Source organism: Mobula hypostoma, chromosome 6 (assembly GCF_963921235.1).
Source record: "Mobula hypostoma chromosome 6, sMobHyp1.1, whole genome shotgun sequence".
In the NCBI taxonomy this organism is placed as follows: Eukaryota; Metazoa; Chordata; class Chondrichthyes; order Myliobatiformes; family Myliobatidae; genus Mobula; species Mobula hypostoma.
In genome coordinates this window covers 84066387-84084637 of record NC_086102.1, presented here as the reverse complement: position 1 = coordinate 84084637, position 18251 = coordinate 84066387, and the positions used below count along the sequence as shown (strand labels likewise).

At 42.6% G+C, this 18251-nt stretch overlaps 1 protein-coding gene across 1 annotated transcript in view; it reads right to left on the bottom strand.

Annotated features, from left to right (window-relative positions):
- Positions 1–18251, bottom strand: part of LOC134348727 (guanylate cyclase soluble subunit beta-2-like) — a 54784-nt gene that overhangs the window by 15808 nt on the left and 20725 nt on the right. Inside the window, 4 exon segments of the mRNA XM_063052532.1 lie at positions 144–298; positions 9083–9229; positions 11485–11639; positions 17816–17854. Of these exon segments, the coding sequence (XP_062908602.1) occupies positions 144–298; positions 9083–9229; positions 11485–11639; positions 17816–17854 (496 nt within the window).

The window sequence follows — 18251 nt, the reverse complement described above, 5'->3', positions numbered from 1 at the left end:
TGATCTGGGAGTCAATGTGAATGGGTGAGCACCAGGCCAATGTGCAGGCAGCAATGTTTTAGATGAGTTGAAGTTGGGAGTTGGGAGCCTAGGTGGTCTTGTAGGTGAGTTGAAGCAGGAGCAGAGTTGCTGGATTCCACTACCTATTCGCTGATGCACTGAGATGGATTGCCAGGGAAAATCCATGGCTCTCCATCCTTGAGGCAGTGTTAACTGTGTCACCAAATAAACAATACCTCGGCATCTTCTGTCCTACCACTCCAGCCAGGACGGGTCCAGAATGAATGCCAACCCGGATCTGATTTTAGAAAAGAAAGAAAGAATTTAAAGTGAAACATGACCTTACAGAGGCATGTAAAACCATGAAGGGTATTGATAACATAAATGCATGCTGTCTTTTTCCCCAGAAGAAAAGTAAATCAAAAACTAGAAGCCATTAGTTTAAGGTGAGAAGGGAAAGATTTAAAAGGGACCTGAGGGACAACTTCTTCACACTACCGGAAAAAGTGTTTGACGCAAGTACAATTATAACATTCAAAAACACTTAGGCAGGTACATGGATAGCAAAGCTTTAGAGGGTACAGGCCAAATGCAGGCAAATGGCACTAGCTTAGATAGGCATATTGGTCTGCATGGACGAATAGGGCTGAAGGGCCTGTTTCTATGCTGTAATACCATATGATGTTACACCAGTTAGCTGTGAGGCCATTGGTTCTCAAATGTCAGTCTCAGATGAAAAATGATCATTTTTATGTCCCGAGTTATGGGCATCAGACGGGGTCATGCATGTGGTCCTGCACTCCTGTTAGAATTGCCACAGATGATTGGACAGCTCCAAACTCCTTCTGAAATTCCAGTCTTAAAGCACCTAGAATTGCCAACTTGGTTGTTTCCCTGGGGATTCCTCTAGTATCCCAGTGAAGTTTGTGATGAGAGGTCAAGTTAGCCTCGTGCAAGCTCTGGGCCAAATCTTTATCATTTTACCATATGAATGGATGGACTTTCTAAAGTTAAAATTAAATCCTGGTCTATAATTCCCACGATTATCTTTCTTGAACAAGGGAATAATATTTGCCATGGACCCCAAGATCCCCCTGTTCCTCCAACAATGTTAAGAGTTCTGCCATTAATCCTGTGCTCTACATTCAAGTTTGACCTTCCAAAGTGTATCCCTTCACACTTTTCTGAATTGAACTCCATCTTCCACCTCTTAGCCCAGCTCTGCATTCTATCGATGTCCCATTGTAACCTATGACAACTTTCTACACTACCCACAACACCACCAACCTTCATGTCATCTGCAGACTTTCTAACTCACCCTTCTGTGTCCTCTTCCAAGTCACTTATCAGGACCACAAGGTCCCAGAACAGATCCCTGTAAAATGCTACTGCTCACCAACTTGCAAGCAGAATAGGGTCCACCTACTACCACCCTCTGCCTTCTATGGGCAAGCCAATTCTGAATCCACACAGCCAATTTTCCCTGGATCCCATGCCTCCTGACTTTCTTAATGAGCCTACCATGGGAAACCTTGACAAATGCCTTACTGAAATCCATGCACACCATATCCACTGTTCTACCTTCAACAATGTGCTTCGTCACATCCTCAAAGAATTCAGCCAGCTCACGAGGCATGACCTGCCCCTCACAAAGCCATGCTGACTATGCTTATCTAAATGCTCACAAATTCTGTCTGCAATAGTTTGCTCATCACTGATGTAAGACTCGCTGGTCTATAATTCCCAGGATTAATATTTGTCATCCTCCGATCTAATAGTACTACTCCTGTGGCCATTGAGGATGCAAAGATCATTGCCAGAGGTGTGGCAATCTCTTCACTCACTTCCCATAGTAACCTGGGGTATATCCTCTCTGACCCCAGGAATTTACCCAGGAGGTGACTCGTGCAAGCAGCTCCAATGGAAACCATCAAATATTCCCGCTTCACTCTGCTACAGCTGAGAACCACAACTACATCCGAGGTCTGTACAGTTAGCAATTTAAAAAATCTATTCCCTCTCTTCAACTAGTAGACATCCATCACTGTCCATTTTCAACACTTGCCTTGTTCTATTAGCACTTAACAAAACTATCATGCAACAAGAAGTTATTGGCCTCTTTCTTATCTTCTGAAAGAACTATAGATTAAAACATCAGAATCCAACAATTGGCATAGTCGGCAGGATATTGCAAAGTTTAAGGATTTGGAATAATCACAGACAAAGTGGAAATTTGTCGGTGCCTAAACAAAAGGGGTAAGAACGTCTTCTGTTCCAATTTATCTGACAGAAAACTTAGTTCTGGCTTCAATATCATTGGCTGGAAATTAGGATTGAGGACTACTACAATACTATTTTGTAAAAAAAAACAGATATAAAAAATATTGGTTGCAATTCATTTCAATTGCAGGAAAAATTATTTCGGATGCCTGGCAAACTATTGGTACATAGTAAAGATATCAATTGTACCATCTGTCAGTTGCAATCCATTAATTTGGTTACAGGGCAACCCATCAGTCGCAAGATGACCCAACGGTTGCAATCTATTCAGTTGTAATCTATTCGGTTGCCAGGCAATCTATTTTGGTAGCTGGACAATCTATTCAGTTGTAATCTATTCGGTTGCCAGGCAATCTATTTTGGTAGCTGGACAATCTATTTGGTTGTAATCTATTGATATTTTGAGATCATGGTCAAAGTAGCAAAAGAATGTACAAATTAAGATTGAAACAAAATAATGCCCAAAGTTGTGAAATCTACTGAGAGTTCTTAGCTGAATAAAACATCTCAGTTTGATAAAATAAACAAAGAAGTCTGGCTAAAATATACCAACAGTGTTAAGCTTATTGAAAACCAGATAATGCCCAATGGAAAAGAAAAACCTGGAATGGCTGTTAGTGATTTAGAGATAAGACCGCATGGTTGGTTTGATCAAATGTGCAAGTGAATTAAAGAGCTAATGGGACGAGTAAAGTCTTTTACTAATCTAAAGAAATGCAAAACTTGTGATGAACTATAAAACCGGTAGGATAGAGAGAGCAAAAGGTCTAAAGAACAAATCCTTGTATTAACTGAATGAGCAAACAAAAACTACTGGGTAGTTGAACTGAAGTGCAGTGCATGGAGTTTCAAAGTGGACTGAGTCCATTTCCAACAGTGCAGCCACGACTTCAAGTGGGCATACCTGCTAGCAGTGCTCATTTGATGTGGCCTATGATGCTACTGCTGGTACTCCACCCTGGGAAACATACCCTACATCAGACAGTTCCCAGAGATAGTCCTGGCATCTGAACTAGGAATTACTGCCTATATTGAACAGTGCCCACAGACAGCATCACCATCTGAACTCCATAGAACTACAGGATGGACATGACATGGACTCTACAACGGTTACTAGCAACTCAAATGAGGATGATGGTAACGAAGCAATAAGATTGACACACGTAATATGCTGGATGAACTCAGCAGGTCAGGCAACATCTATGGAAATGAACAGTTAGTGTTTTCGGCACAGACTATGACTCTCCTAATTGCCAGTCTGTGTCTGGGCAAAGATTGACCACTATATCACAGCTTGCTCAAATAAAGACAAAGGGAGTGAAGACATGCAGGACTGAAGATGAGACCATTGCTCACCAATGTATTGACGAGCTAACCGCTCCAGTGGCAGATCCATCAACTACTGCTCAACTACTCAACAACCTGCTGAAAACAGTAAGTGCTCAGTCAATCCTGTGATTCTTAATGAAGAACAACTGAAAGCATTTCAAACTTTAAAGGTGATGTTGTGTACTGCACCTGCATTGAGAATTCCTGACACAAGTAAACCATTGTGTGTCTCATTGTATGTCAATGAGAAACACAGCTACATGATGGCAGTCTCAACTGAGGTACAACAAATCCAGCTACACTGTTACCATTGGACATATAAAACTATGACGACCATGACTGGAAGAACAATGACCTGCCATGAAGATGCAAGTTATTACAAAGAATTGCCTCTATCAAACCCAGATCTGATACTGTACACTGATTGAGAGAATAATTTGAGTGGCTGGATGGGCCACTGATTCTGTACAATAAGCAGAACTGAAAGCTCTGATTGAAGCCTGTAAACTGGCAGAAGGAAGATTAGCTCATCTCTGCTCTGCTTCTCGATATGGTTTTGGAGTTGCTCATGATTTTGGAAACTTATGGAGGCAAAGAGGACTTCTTAGGGCCGTAGGAACACCAGTCTAGAATGACCAACTAGTACAAGAACTTATGGATGTCATACAATTGCCATCAGAAGTTGCTGTATTAAAATGTAAAAGCCACTCCAAAATAACGACGACTAAGTATGATGAGGAAGGTGTGCCATGGCCTATGGCTCTTCCTATGGTCTTATGTAACATCTGAGTAATCCCAAACAAGAAAACCAAACTAATACCATTGAAGTTAGTAACAAGACATCTATGTCACTGCCAGGAGTCCGCAATCTCAGTGAAGCTGATATACACATTACAGCAGATAGTTTAGTTAACTATTGTGTGAAATTAACCCAAACTGTACAGTCTGCTTCTCAACAGGTTTCTGCCATCTGGAGTGATCCAACAGAGGGAGGATACTGTCGAGTGGGTCCTGATTAAGAAACCATATAAGGCATCAGTGGGAGATCAATAGGAAGGTCCTTATCGGGTGATGTTAATTGCTAACTTAGCAGTGAAAGTAGAAAGCAAAAGTAAGTGGATACACACCAGACAAGTGAGCTAAAGTGCTATTCGGATAGGACAACACACACTGTGATTAATATGCTAGTAATCTCTAAATGAGTGCCTACGCTGCTGGGCTACAATGAGCAAATCACTAACCAGCCAGAAGACTTCAAGCTAGTCACCAACTACTGGACATTATGAAATTTATTGTACTGTTTTTTTTACTGTTATATTTTTGCCAATTTTCCCTTCTCACAATGTGTCAGTTTAGATGTCTCTCAATGTATACTTGCGAGTATCACATGAATTTGCTGAAGCCATTAATGCCTCTAGCTGGGTATGTCAGTATATACAGCGCACTCTAAAATATTCACAAATGCTAGGTATTCCTGCAGTTCCAGAACAAATGTACACCTTCTTCATTAAACATTCCAGCAATGGTGATTTTGACATTATGCCTGTAATTCATTATTCTCAAGGGAGATACAAGAATACAATGGGAGATACAAGGGAGATGCCAGTATACCCACAACATACTATCTTAAATTGGATCATTTCTGTAAATATAATCAACATGATTTAGGGAATCATATCATTCTGACTACTCATGTATTTTTCCTGGGTAATCTCTATATCATGACAAAGCCATTAGATCTTTACATGTGTTCACTATAAAAGCTACCTTTTGTATGAGTGCAGAAGGTACCATTTCAATAAGGCATAGTTCATGCAGTTACCTTTATATTATACTAAATAGGTTAATGATTTGGGAATTTTCATTAGCGATCAGAAAAATACTACAATTCAACAAAGCTCCTGCCACATAATAAGAAATGGTCTAAGTTCATGGAACAATAGTACTTAATGTGCAGAAATGATGCCTACAACTCTTTTCCACGTAATTGGTTGGGATCTTGTTATTTAGGGCCTGTTTTCCCTCCCATGCGGCATATACACACACCTTACTTTTACCTCCTGAGTCAAGAAGTAAACAAGACATTTCAGAAGATCATTTTGCATCAATTTTATTTCCATTTTATAGTGTTGTACAGAGTATAACAGAGAATCGAGGAGCATTTCAACTCCTTGGACCCCCAGCGCATGTGGCATGGCATACAGGTCATTACAGACTTCAAACCTCCTAGTATTGTGCCCCCTTCCAGCTCTGCTTCCCTCCCTGATGAGCTCAATTACTTCCACGCTCGCTTTGACCGAGAGAACAAGGAGGTCACCCTCAAAGTGGATCTCCCACCTGGTGAACGGCCTCTCTCACTTTCCACCTCCGATGTTTATGCCACCCTGAGCAGGGTGAATATACGGAAGGCAGCTGGTCCGGATGGAATACCTGGCCGTGTGCTCAGAGTCTCTGCAGGGCAGTTGGCCGGGGTCTTCACGGACATTTTAAATCTGTCCCTGGCCCAAGCAGTTGTCCCCACAAGCTTCAAGATTGCCACCATTGTGCCAGTGCCGAAGCATTCCACTGCCAAGGGCCTGAATGACTTCCGCCCAGTTGCACTCACCCCCATCATTGCAAAGTGCTTTGAGAGACTGGTTCTATCACATCTGAAATCCTGTCTGCTCACTACCCTGGACCCCCATCAATTTGCCTATCGCACCAACAGGTCTACAGAGGACGCCATCTCCACGGCACTTCACTCCACCCTGACCCACCTGGACAGCCCCAACTCTTACGTCAGAATGCTGCTCATTGACTTTAGTTCGGCATTCAATACTGTGACCCCCTCCAAGCTGATCGCCAAACTTCACCAGCTTAGTATCAGCTCATCCCTCTGCAATTGGACCTTGGACTTTCTGACTAACAGACCTCAATCAGTTAAGTTAGACAACCTCTCCTCCTCCACTCTCACCCTGAACACCGGTGTGCCTCAAGGCTGTGTGCTGAGCCCTCTTCTGTACTCCCTTTTCACCTATGACTGCGTTCCTGTACATGGTTCTAACTCCATAATGAAGTTCGCAGACAACATCACGTGGTTGGCCTGATCAGAGGGGATGATGAGACGGCCTACAGTGACAAGGTCCAGCACCTGGCCACGTGGTGTGCCGACAACAACCTGGCCCTTAACACCCAGAAGACTAAGGAGATCATTGTGGACTTCAGGCATGCTAGGAGCCATACCCACGTCCCCATCTACATCAACAAGAGCTGTAGTGGAGCGTGTATCAAGTTTCAAATTCCTTGGTGTCCACATTTCCAAGGATCTCACCTGGTCCCCGAACCCCTCCATCCTGGTCAAAAAGGCGCAACAGTGCCTTTATTTCCTGCGGAGCATCAAGAAAGCTCAGCTCTGTCCCAGGATACTGTCAGATTTTTACCGCTGTACCATTCAGAGCATACTCACCAACTGCGTCTCAGTGTGGTATGGCAATTGTCCCATATCAGCCCGCAAAGCACTCCAGCGGGTGGTGAAAACTGCCCAGTGGATTATCGGCACCCAGTTGCCCACCATTGAAAATATCTACCATAAACGCTCCTGGGCAGGGCAAAAAGCATTATCAAGGATTTATCTCACCCTAACCATGGACTTTTTACTCTCCTCCCATCCAGTAGGTGCTACAGGAGCCTCTGCTCCTGCACCAGCAGGCACAGGAAGAGCTTTTTCCCTGAGGCTGTGACCCTGCTGAACCTCTCATCACAGCACTAAGCAGTATTGCACCAATATTGTACTGTCTCAGTACTTTTATATTTGTATGCTGTAGCAATTACTTTTTATTTGCAGTTATTTTGTAAAAAACACTATTCTTTGCATTTCTGGTCAGCTGCTAACAGCATTTCATTGGTTTTGCAGCTGTACTTCGCACAATGACAAAGTTGAGTCTAATCTAATAAGAGAGATTAAAAATGTTGCTGCAGCTTTATAAAGAGTAGCCAATGACACTGCTGATGCCTTAGGAAATGTAACAGCAGAAATGGTCACCTCGTGTAGGATGGTTCTTCAAAATCATATGGCACTAGATCTTCTCTTAACAGTTATAGGCAAGGAGCATTGTACTTACATACCTGATGAGTCTGAAGACATAACTAATTTGTCTATCATATCCGCAAAGCAGCAGCTAAAATACATCAATCTGATGGATGGGATTTCTTTGACTGGATTCACTTAAATCTCAGAGGCTGGAGTTGCTCAATAGTACGAGTCATATTATTCATACTAATATGCCTTATCATAATTGACATCTTTTTCACTTGCTTAAAGTTGATCATTAATAGAATAGTTCAAACTTGCATGTGTGCCTACTAATCTGCCCAACCATAACACAATCCTATGAATACTTAGAAGAATATATTCCTTTTGAATTTTCAGAACTCAAGTTGTTTTTGATCATTTTATATTTAACGTAGATACCACAAGTTTCCCTGCCTCTGAATTTTTGGATGTAATGATTCTAAATGTGTGATTTAGTATCAGAGGAGAGATTGTTGGATCTCACTGTTGAATAGTTTTTTTTAAGTTTAACAATTAATTGTCTGCTTGTATTTATACAATTACATATTTTCAAGTAACTGCTTACTATGCTTCCTAGTGACCATAGTGTGTATATACAGCTGTTTAATATATTCCATAGTGGTTATATTGGTATGATTCTGGATATTTCTCTTGCTACTGCATTATTTGAATAAGAGCTTTCTCATTGATTGTCTCTTATTATAAATTTGAGTGGAATTTTCCATACCTCTGTAGTATAAAAGAGCTGATCACGGGGCCAGCACCATCTTAGTTCTTAGATCTTTTGACTTTTCCTCTCTTCAACTAGTAGACCTCTATCACGCTCTGTTTTCAACTCTCTCTTTGTTCTATTAACAAGTTTTGTGCCTTTTTCCTGACTTCTGAAATAATCTTGGATTAAAACATCAGAATCCAACATCCCCCAACTATTGAATCCCCTCTCTCCACTGCTCTCCTCTTCCTCCCTCTTCCCTTCTGAGCCACAGAGCCAGACTCAGTCACTGTGGCTTTCCCCTGGTTAATTGTTTCCCCCAACAGCATCCAAAGCCCTTGGCAGCTCTGCTGGGAAAGGTGCAGCCTTTCCCCATTTTCAGGCCTCAGTTGTCTGGAGCCAGTGATGGGAGGATAACTGGCAACAAAGATGTAAGATTTCTCTGACAGATAGAAGCAGCAGGCAACTTAGGAAACTATATCTCTGGACTTTCAGCCCAAATATTTCCCCCACTCACCACTTCCATTTCCCTGGCTTTGGACATGCACTCCGGTAAGGAACTTATTGTTCTTAGACTGGTGAAATACTCCTGCTCTCCAGCAACAACCATGGACTGAAACCCACAACTGTTCCCTTTTCATGAACTGTATGTCTCACCCTATCTTGATGGAGGTGTCAATCTGCAGAACAGTTTGGAACTGTTTCCATACCTGAACTGAATCCCCAGTAACTGGGTTCTTCACCTTTCTTGCTGCAATCCTCATTCCCAGGGCAAAGTTGGCAACCCTTTCTGCATGGCTTGCTACGGGTACTGGAACCCCACCGACAACCATGTAGGCATCCCCAATTGTTTCCACCTGCACGGAACCAAAAGCATATTCATTTGCCCTCAAAACCAGACAGCTACGCATAAGCAGCATTTGTTTACCTTAATCCAGACAGAAGAACTTCATTTAATAATTTCAGTAACAATAGCATTTCAGGAACACAAGTGTACCAAGATATGAGTTTGCCATTTTCTTCAGCTAATCAGGACCTACTATTGGTTTTACATCCTGCAGTTCTGTAATTAGGAATGATCGATGCAAGTGTAGCTCTGATGGAGGTACTGTCCTTCAGGTGAGACATTATTTTTGAGTGGACATAGGGGATCTCTTTAGAGAAAACTAGCATCCTTCCAGCATCCAACCCTCAGTCAAGCCACAGAAGAGTACCTGTTTACCGTCACGTTGCTGCTTACAGAGTTTGTTGTGCACCAATTGGCTTCCAGTTATAACAGTAACAACAATTCAAAGGTGTCTTATTGACTGGAAAGGACTTTTTGCATTGTGAGAAAACATAATTAATCTCTCATAAATATAACCTCTCAGGTTTACCTATGTGATTAAAGTGAAGCCCAAGGTTAAGTTAAGTTTGGGCACGCACACATATCATGTCTGCAGTCGATAATGGATCAGATCTTCTGCTGATGTGCCCTGATCACCCAGCAGATAAGTTTAGCACTGAGTTACTCCTGGAACAGTGTCCATAATGCATCCAGGCTCCCAGTAGGTCACCAGCCTCAGCTACTCATGGACTCTACCAGCACAGATCTCGCTTCCCCAACTCTCAGTGGGATAAATATTAGCCTAACTAGTAATTTAATTAGATTAATTATTTTAGTTGTTTTTTTTAAGCGTGAGTGTTACTATTTGTCATTCAACTTTCAAATATTTTTTTACATTTTTTGCAGATCCTGAGCTACATTGGATATTTGCGCATGTAAAAGACATTCAGAGATATTCAACAGCAAGAACAGCTTTGACAACTAATGCAGCTGGGGCTAGGGCTTCAGTGACTTTCAACACATCTCTCTCAGTTCAACTGGAAGGCTAAAGGGATCGGGGGTATGGAGAGAAGGCAGGTACAGGTTCTGACTTGGATGATCGGCCATGATCATACTGAATGGCGGTGCTGGCTCGAAGGGCCGAATGGCCTACTCCTGCACCTATTTTCTATATTTCTATGTTTCTATGAAAGAAATATACTTCGGTGGGTCACAGGAAGACTACACCCAAAGGTATGCTGGAAGCAACAGGGGAGGTGATATTGGTAACAATGCATTCTTTAACTAGCATGGGTCACAACAGCACCTCTAGCCTTGCACTTCAATCTCCAATAACAGCTTATCAGATTAAACACTGTATAGGAGCCATGTATCTGTCCTCTATCTGCTTTGTATTCTGTATTGTGCATTCATTATGTTTATTACGGTAACTAGTCACGTAAGTGGGGGTCGTAGTAAAAGCAAAGGGAATAAGTTACATTTTCTTGTTTATTTCGAGGCAGTTTGTAGCTTGGGACCAGCAGAGGTATCGTTTCCTGACTGCTAAGATAATGCTGAGATAATGCTTAAGTTCATGTTTGTTAATTGCTAATAAAGGATTTGATTTTTGGAGCAATCATTAGAGCTGGGGCTGCGCCATGCAAGTATAATAACCCCGTAACAGTTGCAGGCTAGCAGCAATTGTTTTGTTTTGGGGTTTGATTTAGTTTTGCCACTACACACTGCAAAAGCTGAAACCAACAGGACAGCTGGAAAGTCCAAGGAGTTCAGAAGGCTCGTAGCAGAGATGGAAAGGAAAGTGGCCACGAGCCCAGATTTACCGTGATCACAGTGCCCTCAGGTACATGATTGGAAATGGGAAATTGAGCAGGAAGATTCACTACCAAAACTGGCAGGAAAGTTCCAACTCCACAAAAATCCTGCAGAGAGATGGAGAGTTTTTTTGTGATTGTGTGAAGAATAGTTACAATGCAGATTGCAAAGCCTGAAAGGCAGATGCAAGCAGATTCAACAACAATTCTAAGAAGAGAATTGAATAACTATTGGGAAAGGAAGTATTTGCAAGGGTATTAATTGTGTAGCTCTATGAGCCCATGCTGTCCATTTTGTGATGGTCCTGTGCAGTTTGATCAAGTAATTTCAACCAATTGCACTGGGAGGTCCCAATGGCACCATTAATTTTCTCTTTTTTGGTTAGCTAATGGCATGCTTTTCATCTGACAGTTTAAATCCATTTTACTGAGGGGTTTCAGTTTTGGGGTTAGGTGCCAATGCTGTACGACTCACCTTGTAAACGTCATGGACTGACGTTATGCGGTCAAATCGGGAATACATGGAATTGAGCGTGTGGACAACCTCGATGGGCTCACAAGCAGCACAGATGCTGGTAAACGTCACCACGTCGCTGAAGAGAATGGTGCACTCTTTGAAGTCCCCTGAAGGAAAATGCAGACGTGTGTCACAACCACCATCACTTATGCAGAGGCTGATGAGCAACTTCTAAAGGAAGTAAATGTGCAAGTTCAAAGGAAGCCTGAATCACCTAGCCTGAAACTCCTCACAATGAGGAGCACATCGGGCAAACTCAAAGTTAAGTTCATTGTCATATGCACAAATATATGTAAGAACAGGTACAATGAAAAACTTACTATGAGAAGCTTAAAACATAAGCAACATAGACACATGCAAAAGGGGCAAGTTAGGTCAATGTGTGAGTGGATGTAGCACAGACCAGAGGGTGGAATGGCAAATATATGTATGTTTAATTTTGCAGTCATTTGCAGGGGAGTTAAGGGTTATGGGGAAAAGGCAGGTAGGTGGAGATGAGTCCATGGCCAGATCTGCCATGGGCCAGATAGCCTACTCCTGCTCCTATTTCTTATGTTCTTATGTATCTAATTTCAGATTGACGAGATGTTAGGTTCACTCTCAATCCTGTGGGAATATTCCCTGAAATGTGGCCCAACAGCCAGGATTAAGCAGGGATTATGTGTTAAATTCCCAGACATCCTACCCTGCAGAAACTCATTTCAGGGAGGTAGCGCCATCAATTTGCGGGAGACTTCGGGGAGAGGTGGGATGTCTGCAATAGAGTAGCTCCTTAGCAGCCAGCCAGCTAGTTTAAATAACGTTAGCTATGCTAATGAACAAATGACACCTGTTAAACTCACCTCAACATGTCTTTTTCAGTCTTAACCCACCATGGGCAATAGAAAAGTCACTGTTGCAACACCGTCATTATTTCTGACTCCTATTAGGCAGGGGTACACTTTAGGGTAGTCTGGGGTGACGTACGTTTTATGTTTTCTTTTTTTGGAACACTCTGTCAAGGCGTGCTCTCGCTCTCTCTCTCTCTCTCTCTCTCTCTCCCTCTATCTCATGGTCGCTCTCTCTCTCTCACACGTGCTCTCTCTCATGGTTGCTCTCGCGCTCTCTCTTGCTTTCCCCTCTCGCTCGCTCTCAAAAAAATTGAATTCCGGGATATTGTATACAATTTGCGGGCATCAGGGAGCCACTATCAATATGCAGGAGACTTCTGGGAGAGGTGGGATGTCTGAGTTCCGGGACACTGCAATGAGCGATCCCAGAACAAACATCATTTATAAATTTTTTTCAATTTTGTTTGCCATTTTAGGAAGTCAGTTATATCGGTGATCTGAAAACAGGACCATTTGAATCTCAGGAACTGGCCGTTTTGATACTGAAATACTTGATCATTTTCCAAAAATTGTGAATTGGGATAAGTTGGTTCGAGGCAAAAACTATATTACGTCAGAAATAAAAATGGAAAAAGCTGGCAATATTCAGCAGTAGAGGAGCATCTACTGCATGACGAGATAAATAGAATCAACTCTCACTGAAACTGGGAAAAATTGGAATAAAAAATTGCTAGGAAGGAGAAGTCAAAAGAGAGGCTAACAGGTTGCAGACCAAGAGACTGGATGACACAGATTTGCAAATTGCAACTAATGATCTGACGGAGATGTAAACAGCAAGTGGTAGATAGAAAAATGGGAGAGTGGAAAAAAAAATACTCCAACACAGATGTAAACACAGCAGTTGCTTGAAATCTGAAATGAAGCAAAGAATGCAGGGAATTCTCAACAAACCAGGCAACATCTATGGAGAGTAGGCATGCAGTCACAAAGAAAACACACCAGTGGCTCGACTTCGCTAAGAGTTTGAGGAGATTTGGTTTGTCACCAAAGACCCTTGCAAATTTCTACCGATATACAGTGGAGAGCAATCCAACTGTTTACATCCTAGGATTGCAAGAGGCCGCAAAGGGTTATAGACTCAGCAAGCTGCATCATGGGCACAAACCTCCCTACCATTAGGACATGTTCAAGAGCTGGTGCTGTAAGAAGGCTGCCTCCTTCATAAGGATCCTCACCACGTAGAACATGCCCTCTTCTTGTTACTATGATCAGGGAGGAGGTGCAGGAGTCTGAAGAACAACATTTAATGATTCAGAAACAGCTTCTTCCCCTCTACCATCAGATTTCTTAATAGTTCATGAACCTACAAACCCATGAACCACAGTGGCTGCAACCTCACTGGCTTTCCATTTGGCCTTGGTCCACTTACTGTTGTTTATTGTTTATAGATCAACATTCAACACCATCATCCCCTCAGTACTAACCAACAAGCCGCAAAACCTGGGCCTCTGTACCTCCTTCTGCAACTGGATCCTTGACTTCCTCATTGGGAGGTCACAGTCAGTGCAGGTTGTTAGTAACATCTCCTTTTCACTGACAATCAACACAGGTACTTAGTCCACTACTCTAACTCTCTCTACACTTGTAACTGTACGGGTAGACATGATTCCAATGCCATCTATAAATTTGCAAATGACTCAACTGTTGTTGGCAGAATCTCAAATGGTAATGCAGAGGCATGCAGAAGTGAGATTAGCTGGTTGAATGGTGTTGCCACAACAATCTTTCACTCAACATCTGTAAAACCAAGGAATTGACTTTGAACTTCAGGAAGGGGAAGTCAGGAGACACACACCTGTACTCATCAAGGAATCAGCAATGGAAAGGGTGAACAGCTTCAAGTTCCTGGATTTCAGCATTTCAGAGGATCCATCCTGGGCCCAACATATTGATGCCATCACAACAAAGACACACCAGTGGCGATACATCATTAGGATTTTGAGAAATCTGGTTTATCACCAAGGACTCCAGCAGATTTCTACAGGTGCACCTTGAAGAGCATTCTTACTGGTAGCATCACCACCTGATATGGAGGCTCTAACGCATAGGATCAAAAAAACAATCTGCAGAGGGTTGTACATTCAGCCACCTCCATCATGGGCACTAGCCTCCCCACTATCAAGGACATCTTCATCCAGAAAAAGGTGGCATCATCGTTAAGGACCCTCACCATTCAGAACATGCTGTCATCTCATTATGGCCATCATGGAGGAGGTACAGGAGCCTGAAGATGCACACTCAAAGTTTTAGGGACTGTTTCTTCCCCTCCACCATTAGATATCTCTACGGTCCATGGACCCATGAACATGACCATATTGCTCTCTTTTTGCATTATATTTTAAAATATTTCTAATTGTAACTTATAGTAACTTTATATTTTACACTGTACTGTGGTCATAAAACAACAAATTTCATGACATATGTCAGCCTGATTCTCACTATGTTGTTATTAATTTTTATATTATTAATTATTAATTAATTTTTGTAATTTATGGTAATTTTATGCCTTTTGCATTGTATAGCTGCCATATTCCAACAAGTTTCATGTTATTTAAGACTGATAACAAACCCAGTGCTGATTCTGAGAAAGAAGATTGGAGTCAACATTACAAGTTCTTTCATCAGAACAGAAAAGGGTGGATATTGGATTCTGGGTTGTCGTGTGAACTTTGCTGAGATAAAAAACACACAGAGGACCCAAGGGAAGCCCACGTGGTCACAAGAAGGACATGCTAATTCCACCCTGATGGCATCAGAGAATCGGGATTGAACCAGGTCACTATTGTGAACCAGCACCACAGCGTCACCTGATCATTGAGGCTCCTGCACTGACAAAGGAATGATCATAAAGCAGTACTGATCCTTATACCTTGGATGCTAAGTTTAGAAACTGGGCTGCAACTGTACAGATCTTTGGTTAGACCACACATGGAGTAATGAGATCAGTCTTGGCACCAAACATCGGGAAAGATCAACTGACTTTGGTGGGGTTTTGTAATTACCAGAATAATATATGGACTGCAGAGGTTAAGATATGCAAATTGTACAAAGTGATATTGTATTTTCTGGAATATAGATAAGAAATGGCTGATATCAATTGCACTGTGACTTCCTCACTATTGCTGCTGTAACACCCGGGGAAAGGTTTCACTGATAACGTTATGGTCTTTCTGTAGAAGCAGTGTTTGGGTTATGGTTGGAGATAACGGGGGCTTTGGAATGTGAGCTGTCCAATGAAGGGAATGTGTTTTTGTGTTGTGTGCCTGGCACCAGGGTGAGCTGGGCTTTTGTTCAGTGGGAGATGAAGGGAGAAGACGCCGGAGAGAAGAGCTTGTAGGACTCAACCCGGAGCAAGGCCATGATTCAACAAAGCCCAGGGAGATTGAAGGAGGATTGGCGAAGGAGAAACCATGAGCTCCAACTTGTGCACATTACAGTGTTTCATTAAAATGAGCCCTTTTCTCTTTTTTTTGCTTTTTCTTCACTAACCCTTTAGTCAGATTAAGAAATATAAAGCTAAATTGTTTAACTGTATGTGGTGTACTGTGTGTTATTTTGTGGTATTTATTTGTAACAGGGTAACGAATCATGCAGCATCCACACAAACAGGGGGCTTCAGGGTGGGCTTGCACCTCAATCTCACGCGTTTGGCAGGGCTGGAGATTGTCTTCCCTAGATTTACGCAGCTGACAGAACCGGAGTGTTTCACTGCCTTATGCAGAGGCAAGCAAAGGGAGTTGTCACTCTCGTTTGACATTTTGGTCACCTCACTTCTACCCCTCCCCATGCATTCGGTGCTCACAATGTGGCCTTCACTACATTGGAGAAATCCAGCACAGATTGGTGAAAAGCTTTGCAAACAACTTCTGTTCATTCCGCAAGGATAACCCTGAGTTTCTAATTGTCTGTCACTTCAATTCTCCCTTCTACTTTAACCTTGTCTTTGGCCTTTTATACAGTTGCAATGAAGCCCAATGCAGGCTTCAGGAACTGCACTTCTCTTCAAACTAGACGTATATTCCAACATACAGTACATAAGAAATGGAAAATATTGGCCATTCAGCCCTTTGTGCACGTCTGATCTTTTTCCTCAGCATCACTTTCCCTCATTGACCCCCATCTCTTGTGATTCCCTTTATATTCAATAACCTATCAGACCTTGAAACCTACCAACTTCTGCCTGAGAAGCAACTTGGATCTGTTCCAATTTGCCTACTGAAGCAACAAGTCCATCCAGAGCAGATGCCATCTCCTTGGCTCTTCACTCAACCCTGAAACATCTGGACAGCAAAGATGCATACATCAGGATGCTCTGTATCGACTACAGCTCAACAATCAATGCCATTATCCTCTCAAAACTAATCAATAAGCTTCAGGACCTTGGCCTCAATACCTCCTTATGCAATTGGCTCCTTGAATTCCTCACTTGCAGACTCCAGTCAGTTTGGATTGGCAACAACATCTCTTCCAGAATCTCCATCAGCACAGGTGCACCATAAGGTTGTGTGTTTAGCCCCCCGCTCTACTCACTTTACACTTGTGACTGTGTGGCTAAGCACAGCTCCAATGCCATATTCAAGTTTGCTGATGACACCACAGTCACAGGGCAAATCAAAAGTGGTGATGAATTGGCATATAGGAAGGAAATTGAAAATCTGGCCGAGTGGTGCCACAACAACAACCTCTTACTCACTGTCAGCAGGACCAAGGAGCTGAATATTGACTTCAGGAGGAGGAAACCAGAGATCCAAGAGCCATTCCTCATTGCAAGATCAGAGGTGAGCTGTACTGTTCTTGGGTCAGCAAATTTAAATTTCTTGGTGTTATTATTTTGGAGGACTGTCCTGTACACAGCACGCAAGTGCAATTATGAAGAAAGCACGTCAGCGCCTCTACTTCCTTAGGAGTTTGCAAAGATTTGGCATGACATCTAAAACTTCGAGAAATTTCTATAGATGTGTAGTGGTGGGTATATTGACTGGTTGCATCGCAGCCTGGTATGGAAACACTAATGCCCTTGAATGGAAAATCCTACAAAAAGTAGTGGATACGGCCCAGTCCATCACGGGTAAAGGCCTCCCCGTCATTGAACGTATCTACACGGAGCATTGTCGCAGGAAAGCAGCATCTATCATCAGGGACCAACACCACCCAGCACATGAGATCAAGGTCCCACACAGGAGATTAGTGTGCAAACTTAAAGCACACGGTATTGGGGGTAAGGTATTGGTGTGGGTGGAGAATTGGTTAGCAGACAGGAAGCAAAGAGTGGGAATAAACGGGACCTTTTCAGAATGGCAGGCGGTGACTAGTGGGGTACCGCAAGGCTCAGTGCTGGGACCCCAGTTGTTTACAATATATATTAATGACTTGGATGAGGGAATTAAATGCAGCATCTCCAAGTTTGCGGATGACACGAAGCTGGGTGGCAGTGTTAACTGTGAGGAGGATGCTAAGAGGATGCAGGGTGACTTGGATAGGTTGGGTGAGTGGGCAAATTCATGGCAGATGCAATTTAATGTGGATAAATGTGAAGTTATCCACTTTGGTGGCAAAAATAGGAAAACAGATTATTATCTGAATGGTGGCCGATTAGGAAAAGGGGAGGTGCAACAAGGCCTGGGTGTCATTATACACCAGTCATTGAAAGTGGGCATGCAGGTACAGCAGGCGGTGAAAAAGGCGAACGGTATGCTGGCATTTATAGCGAGAGGATTCGAGTACAGGAGCAGGGAGGTACTACTGCAGTTGTACAAGGCCTTGGTGAGACCACACCTGGAGTATTGTGTGCAGTTTTGGTCCCCTAATCTGAGGAAAGACATCTTTGCCATAGAG